The 7,805-nt window shown below is 38.3% G+C and overlaps 3 protein-coding genes across 4 annotated transcripts; 1 reads left to right on the top strand and 2 right to left on the bottom strand.

Annotated features, from left to right (window-relative positions):
* Window positions 1-1,656: 1,656 nt before the first annotated feature.
* Window positions 1,657-2,830, top strand: LOC106310452 (autophagy-related protein 8a). Of its 2 annotated transcripts, XM_013747694.1 has the most exons (6): window positions 1,657-1,771; window positions 1,880-1,933; window positions 2,107-2,162; window positions 2,236-2,288; window positions 2,371-2,489; window positions 2,566-2,830. In XM_013747694.1, exons 2-6 carry the CDS (start codon window positions 1,897-1,899, stop codon window positions 2,667-2,669), a joined length of 369 nt encoding a protein of 122 aa, XP_013603148.1. In that variant the 5' UTR covers window positions 1,657-1,771; window positions 1,880-1,896; the 3' UTR covers window positions 2,670-2,830. The 2 variants fall into 2 exon arrangements, with proteins under 2 accessions (XP_013603148.1, XP_013603143.1); XM_013747689.1 differs by lacking the exon at window positions 1,657-1,771 and having other exon boundaries at window positions 1,837-1,933.
* Window positions 2,831-2,889: 59 nt separating this feature from the next.
* LOC106310441 (5'-adenylylsulfate reductase 3, chloroplastic) lies at window positions 2,890-4,733 on the bottom strand. Its single transcript, XM_013747679.1, has 3 exons — window positions 4,586-4,733; window positions 4,319-4,486; window positions 2,890-4,241 (listed from the first exon to the last, which is right to left on the bottom strand). Exons 1-3 carry the CDS (start codon window positions 4,662-4,664, stop codon window positions 3,076-3,078), a joined length of 1,413 nt encoding a protein of 470 aa, XP_013603133.1. The 5' UTR covers window positions 4,665-4,733; the 3' UTR covers window positions 2,890-3,075.
* Window positions 4,734-5,129: 396 nt separating this feature from the next.
* LOC106325978 lies at window positions 5,130-6,445 on the bottom strand. Its single transcript, XM_013764029.1, has 2 exons — window positions 6,323-6,445; window positions 5,130-5,780 (listed from the first exon to the last, which is right to left on the bottom strand). Exon 2 carries the CDS (start codon window positions 5,773-5,775, stop codon window positions 5,383-5,385), a length of 393 nt encoding a protein of 130 aa, XP_013619483.1. The 5' UTR covers window positions 5,776-5,780; window positions 6,323-6,445; the 3' UTR covers window positions 5,130-5,382.
* Window positions 6,446-7,805: the final 1,360 nt, after the last annotated feature.

Raw genomic sequence — 7,805 nt, forward strand, 5'->3', positions numbered from 1 at the left:
CAAATTTTCATCAATTCTTACTTTTTTAGGTTACCAATGGTTTACACAAACATTTAAAAGATATTTCACACAAAATTTCATGAAAAACGGACAAGAATTACCTGATGTTAAAGCTTCAAAATCGCCAATGAAGGATGAGGAAGAAGAGCTCTTCACGCTGACAGAGGAGAGAGGAGAGGAAACATGAAGACATGTGGGCCAAGGTAAATCTGATTGGTTAAAGTTGTTTGTGGACCCCATTTGGTTGTTGTGTTTGGTTGAGTGTATTTAATTGAAAAATTAAATGAATTAATGAGGTGGAGAATAAATATATTAAAGAAAGAAAGGTTAGTATAGGGAATTCAAAGACAAAAGGGTAATGGGAAAAGAGAAGGGACAAGAAGAATGAATTTTTTTCCATAAGGGCATTTGGAGTTAGTGTTCTTTTTCTTATGTTGTCTTTAATTTGTAGTTCTCAATGGTCTTTTGCTTAACTCTTTAGAAATGAGCTTAAAATTTTATAATATTTTGAAAAATGGCATATCCTTTGGAACTTTTGATTGTGAATTATGAGAACCCCTCGATCCACTCGCCATTTGGGGTCGATCAAGAGAAAATGTTGTGGATGCTACTAACATTTTTGGTCCGACATAAGATTAAGGGCTCGTGTCATATTGCTCATTAGCTTTCACTTTTCAATGTTTTAGAAGTTCCTAGCAACTAGAGATGGTGCTGCTAGGGAATGGGTATCTTTTACCCAATTTGGTTTGTAGTTATGATTTTTTATTTATTTTAGAAACTCTTTTGTAACTGAAATTCATTTTGTTTAGTTTGAAAAAATCAGTTTAGATTGTTCGGTTCCTTTTTATTATTAGTTTCAATACATACTAATTTTTTATACAACATATGATACGTTTACTAGAATAGTACATAAGTTTTTTTCAAACTATATTAGTAACAATAGTTTTTTTTTGATAATTTCAATTTATTCAGCTCGGTGCTAAACGATCAGCTGTAACAAATCGAGTATGGGTTAGCTTTTGGTTTATTTTGTTCAATTTATAAACATAACGTATATAAACAATATATGTAAATTTTCAATTTTCATCAAAATGTTTCTGCACTTCAAATAATATTCAGTTCGGTTCGGTTTTATACTTCTATTCAATCCATATTTTCACTCAGCTTTACCATGAAGTAGCAATTAGCGACGTGGTTACGTGAAGTAAAAGATGTGAAAAAAGTCTTAACATCTTTAAAAGATAGAGATTCATTTGGCCACTGCAAATGTTTTAACTTTTAAGTAATAAGAAATAAGATTATCTAATTTTTCTATGGGATTACTCTCGATGTCGATAAAAGATTTACCCCCAAGACCTAAAAAGAAATGTAGAATCTGCCAACGGTTTGATTTGCAATTTTATTTCTTTTGGAAACTTAGGAATCTTTTTTGAACATTTGGGCCATTAGTTTACACAATGGAAAACATTAAAAGCAATACATCTGAGACTACAAGACGGCCCATATCAGCCCAAAGGCTCGAAATAGATTTCTTGTGACCCAATCAACGAATATTAATTAATCAATCCAAGTGGTTTGGTTACCGAGGTTACGGTTCCGTGTAGGCAACCCTAAATCAATTATTACTCTCATATATATAATTATTTAATTTAAATACTCGATATTGACTTCTCTCTCTCTCTTTCCTTCTCCAGTTTCCATCAAAATCGATTCTTTTTTTCCCCTCAGCAAAACCCTAGCTTCGACGAATCGCGTACACTTTCTTCTTCGGGTACGTTTCTTCTCAATTCAAGTATCTAGGGTTCTTCTGCTTCGAATTGATTCACCGATCGTGTTTGTAATTTCGAAATCATGATCTTCGCGTGCTTGAAATTTGCAGAGTCGGATCGAATCGCCATGGCTAAGAGCTCATTCCAGCTTTCTAATCCGCTGGGTTAGTTTCTTAGATCCTCTCTTTGTAGAATTCTTATGATCTTGATTCTTTGTATCTCTGTTTCGGTGTTGGTTATATCTTCTTAGGGATACACATACACTTAACCGAGTTTAACTAATGTCTTAATCCTTGAGATGATCATGATGTTGTTTTGGTTCGTTGATGATTATCAGAGACAAGGATGAATGAAGCGACTCGAATCAGAGAGAAGTACCCTGACAGAGTCCCTGTACGTGAATTCACTCTCTTGATTTAACTTTAAGTTGAGCATTGTGTTCTAATTTAGAATCTGCAACGTTTAGGTGATTGTGGAGAAGGCTGGACAGAGTGATGTTCCTGACATTGACAAGAAGAAGTGAGTAGTGATTTGAGTCTTCTCTCTTTTTGTGAACATTGTGCTTGATCAAAACACTAATGTTTTCTCCACTTTGTTTTAGGTATCTCGTCCCAGCTGATCTAACCGTTGGTCAGTTTGTGTACGTGGTCCGCAAAAGAATCAAGCTTGGAGCTGAGAAAGCTATCTTCGTCTTTGTCAAGGACACATTGCCTCCAACTGGTAAGGGCTTTAAAGTTTCATTCTTTACACTAAAAACTTGGTCTCACTGGTCTTTTTTGTTTTGTTTATGTAATAGCTGCATTGATGTCTGCAATCTATGAGGAACACAAAGATGAAGATGGGTTCCTCTACATGACTTACAGCGGAGAGAACACTTTTGGATCTTTCCTCGTTGCCTGAATAAGTAAATTTCCATCTTTCCATGAATGTACATAGATAAAGGAGGAAGATAAGTTGGACATTCCTTCCTTGTTCTCCCTGGCTTTTGCTTTTGCTTTGTTTTTCATGTTTTGAATCTTTGACATTTGGGTTTATAATCTTCACAAACCATTCCCCTCATATACCTTCTCTTTCATTTTATAATTGTGCTACTGAATCAATTCCATATAAGAGTAATCGATGTTTGAAAACTTGCTCATATCATCATCATCACAAAGGCAAATGTTTTACAAAAGGATAGACCACAACTATACAAAAGTGAAAGCTTTCAAATAGAGAATCTCAAGCTCTTACTTCATCTGTTCTAGCACTCTAGAACTAGACTGAATGGTTTTGTTTTGCAAAGTCGACTGATTTTTTGCTCTTTTTACCGAACAAGATTCAAGAACGATGTCAGAGAATCAACATCTCTCTTCTCCGATGGATACTTGATTGGTCTTGAAGAGTTCTTTGGGAACACAAGTATCGTCGGGAAGCTCCCAAGCTGCAACTCCCTTTTAGCAAACTCCTTCTGGTCACCATCAGCTCTAAACTTAGCCACCTTCACGCCACTCCCACCCAACTTATCCGCCAACTCATCAAACGAACCTTCCATCGCTTGACAAAACGGGCACCAAGGCGCGTAAAGCACAACGATCCAAGCCTCTTTACGATTCCCCAGCTTCATCAGATTCTCAATCCCTTGCCTGCTCAAGCTCACAACATTCTCGCTTTTGAAGATATCAGCAACCGTGGATGACGTCCCATTGACATTAGCCGCTGCGTTTGCGTTGCTGTTCTCCTTGATGTTCCCTTTGTGGAGTCCACACTCTTTAGCCTTGGCGTCTTCCCACCACCATCTCCCTTCTCTCTCGTGCTGACCAGGCAAAACCGCTCTCGTGCACGGCTCACACCCGATTGAAACATACCCCGCAGCGTGAAGCGTGTTGACGGGAACATCCATAGTCCTCAAGAAGTTCCAAACATCGTTCCCTTCGACGTTGGCAACTGGATTCCACTTCACCAAACTACCAGCTCCTCCGTCTAACCCTTCAAACACCGGATCAACTTGAACAACGGGGATCTCTGATCTCGTCCCTGGGGATTGATCTTTCCTTTGTCCAGTGATCCAAGCGCGTAAGCCCTTCAACGCACGCCTCAATGGTCTAACCTTTCTGATGCGGCAACACTCCTGGTGACCGTCTTCGTAGAAAGAGAACAAACCCTTGTTCCTTACAAGAGCTTGGACCTCAACAGCGTCTGGAAACATGTACTCGATCCGAATACCGTAGTGCTTCTCCACGGTGTCGAAGAGTCTGTATGTTTCGGGGTTCAATCTCCCTGTGTCCAAACTGAACACCCTGAAGGGTCTTCCGGTTAAGTGAGCGTACTCAATGAGAGCAACGTCTTCTGCTCCACTAAAGGCGATTGCGATGTCGTTTCCGAACTTCTCAAGAGCCTTGTCCATGATCTCAAGAGGAGAAGCGGTCTCTAGACTCTTTGCTAGCTCCTCGAAGTCTTCCACTTCCACCACATCTAGTTTCTCTGTAACCTCTGTTTTGTAAAGGCAACGAGATCATTAGCATCAACTTTATGTTAGCCAACAAAGATCTTAATTAAACAGAACTTACCAGAAGTCACCATGGACGCTGCTTGAGAAGGAACAAACGACTCCTTTGCAACTGACTGCACATTCAGAGGCTTCACCGATGATGATTGTTTCCCGGATAGACTCAGAGACGCCGTTGAGACATTGACACGATCGGATAACCTCAATGAACCGATCCGTGGAGCCGAAACTGAGGAATAAAACACAAACCGGGTTCGAATTAGTTTCGAATTTTGAACCAATCTAACCCAAAATTCACAACGATTCATTAAGCAATTTTTTAAATTACCTTTGAGCTCTGAGGAAGGGAAGCTAGAGGTTGAGATCACAGAAGAAGAAGATGAAGAAACGTTGATCGCTAGTGCCATTTCACCCAAAGAAAGACAGATTTCTATTACCCAAGTGTGTTTTGTTTTGTTTGAATGAGAGATCTGTCTGAAAGAACGTGGGGATTATAAAAGAAACAGGTGAAACTAGGTTCATTGAACCTGGACACCTTTTCCAATTTTAGGTGGCGGCATTTTCTTGGTATCATTGCTTGCGTCACTTTTGATCGTGGGTGGTAAAGAAACGTCAGTCAACATTGGCCCAACAACTCTTTTCTCTAATAACTAACTGACTTAATACCAAAATGTTTTAAATGTTATATTCTTAGGTTTTTTTATTCTTATTCTAGAAATCTGATTTAAGAAAATATACTAATTATGATGTTTTTGCTAGATTATGATTTTATCATTTAGTATCATCACTAACCAGAGTTTTCTTATAACTCATATAGTGAAACATAACACAATTTCCTGGCCTACTGATTTCTCATAGAAATTGCAAATGTATTAGCTCATTAACCAATTTTCACAGTCAAGATTAGTCTGAGCTTCAATCCAACAAATGCAATCCTAACCTCAACAACGTTTGGTTTTAGTTCAAAATAGGACAACAAAAAAGCAAAAAAACACATAACGCAAAAGCATTCCACCATCTATGGAACATCAAATTCCAGATTTCATACGATCCAAAGACCGGATTATTACTACTCAACCAGACTTTTTTTGTTTCACATCCAAAGACTACAGTGACACAACAACATCACTTGTCTTCTTTAGCTTTTTCCTCTTCCTTCATCTTCTTCTCCCACCTTCTCTTCTTGTAATCAAGCAGCATCTGAGGCATCTTCAGCATAAGCTTCGCAGTGTTCTCTCTTTTCTCAGCTGAGATTCTATCGCACTTATGCCCTTTCCTCTTCGTCCTCATCGCTTTCCTCTCTGGATCATAAGGCCAATCCTCACCAGCAGTCAGCACTTCTTTCCTCAGCATCGCCCTCCTGCGTGCGCTTATCCCTAGAGGCTTCCACGCTCCCATCTCCCAGTAACCCCACACTCCTTTGGTCAGCTCGGTTCTGTACTTATCCAGCTTCGCCCTCCATGGGTGCTGAACCGCCGTCACGGTCTTTGCCACGGCTTCTGCAGCTTTGCCAGCCATTGCTTCTGCAGTAATAGCAAAGAGAAGCACAATTATTTAAACCCATCACTCAGCAAGAATTGTGACACAATTAGATCAAGCTTTGTTAAGAAAGCTATAAAGTTAAACATTTTCTTGTAAATTTAAAGCCGATAAAACCAATTTAAAGATTGTATGTTACGATGATATGATGCATTGAAGCAAAGAACAAAACTTTTAAGACATGGAGAGATGTTTGGTGGTAATGAAAGAACATCATAATAGAGACCGTGAAAACTGACACGACATATGTAACAAAACTAAGCTCAGATTGGTTTTGAGAGACTCGACGCAACCTAAACATCGACAATCAATTTCGATTACCAAATCTAAAGAATCTGGGATCGAATCCCTCTCGACTAACTTTTTTTTTTTTTTTTGACAAAGGGCTTCCTCTCGACTAACTTAGGTCATGATTGTGCAATAGAAATGGAACGGCTAGGCTTAGCTCATCTCTTTCCCTAGATTATTAACTAAAGCGATCTACTTTGAGATCGACACGAGCAAGGGAATGAGAGGAAACACTTACATCGAAGACGAAACCACGCGAGGAAGGTCGGAGAAGGAACCAACAAAGAGTGAGAAAGCGGCGCGGACGAAGAACACACTCAGGGTTTAGCGTTGGGCTTTGTAGCCCACTAGCCCTTTTCCTTTTTTTCCCCCGGAAATATTTTATATCGAATTTGTATATAAATAATTAAGAATTTAACGGACTTATTATTTCTTCTAATATATGTATCCTATACATGTGTATTATTCTATGTAGAAAAAAATCCAAAATACATTCTACTGTACGTATTAATTTATCACTGTCGTTACAAAAAATCTATATTATAATGATTCAGTTTTTGCTATCTCATCAGCGCGCCACATCAGCGTTTTGTGGGTCCCACTTTTAAAAAGAATAAAAAAAATGTTAAGCACATGGTTCGAACCTGGGTTATTGAGATATAAACACCATTATTTATACCACTAAACTAAATGATACTTTGCACATTGATGGCCGAATATTATAATGATTCAGTTTTTGCACTCTCCTCAGCGCGCCATGTCAGCGTTTTGTGGGTCTCACTTTTAAAAAGAATAAAAAAAGTGTCAAGCACATAGTTCGAATCCGGGTTATTGAAATATAAACACCATCATTTATACTACTAAACTAAATGATACTTTGCACATTGATGACCGAAACTAGTATATATTTATGAAGGTCGGAAATCCTTGCTTCTTCGGTTTTTTCTGTGGGTCGGGCCTACAAGTGTATTATGAGTTTTATTTTCAAATGAGATTCATCACGTTATATGAAAAAAAAACAATTATAGTTTTCCCATATTGTAAACTGTCTTTGTTTAACATGAGTTAGAGTTCTTTTCATCATTGTCTTAAACAATACTGAGTTACAGAATTGCGGCGTGTATCTGTTCGTGATCTATTTTTTCACAGGTGAACTCTTCATCTCCTCATCTTAAATCGCTTGATCATAAATGTTCCTGATTCGTAGTCCTTCTCGAAACCCTATATATATGATTCTCATATTTGATGAACCCAATTTGCATCTCCACAAAACTCATTGATTCCTCTTAGCTTTAATCAGCTTCTAGAAAATATCTCTTTCTGCCTCTCCAATTCCTCAAATCGGCATCCTCGGCGTCCGTCACTCAACCTTCGAGTCTCTCCGTCTTGGTCATAGTAGTCAGAGCATAGCCTCTAACCTCCTCGCTTCTAGGATTCCCTGAATTTCAAGAAAGACAGTGAGTTTATGGGAATCACGGTTCTCTTCCTTGATGAAAAGGTAAGTTAATCTTCGATTTATCACACTTATTTAATATAATTGTTTTTAATTGATTTCCAGATTCTTTGTTGAATAATATTATTTGCAGATTCCGTGATTCATGGGTTTATTCCCGCCGGACGTGCTAATCATTACATGTCATCTTTGAAAGCCGGTTTCATTGTGAAAATCGATCGTTTTGAGGTTGTTAGGTGCTCAAGCATGTACAAGATAACTGATCATC

This window comes from Brassica oleracea, chromosome C1, assembly GCF_000695525.1.
Source record: "Brassica oleracea var. oleracea cultivar TO1000 chromosome C1, BOL, whole genome shotgun sequence".
Taxonomy (NCBI): Eukaryota; Viridiplantae; Streptophyta; class Magnoliopsida; order Brassicales; family Brassicaceae; genus Brassica; species Brassica oleracea.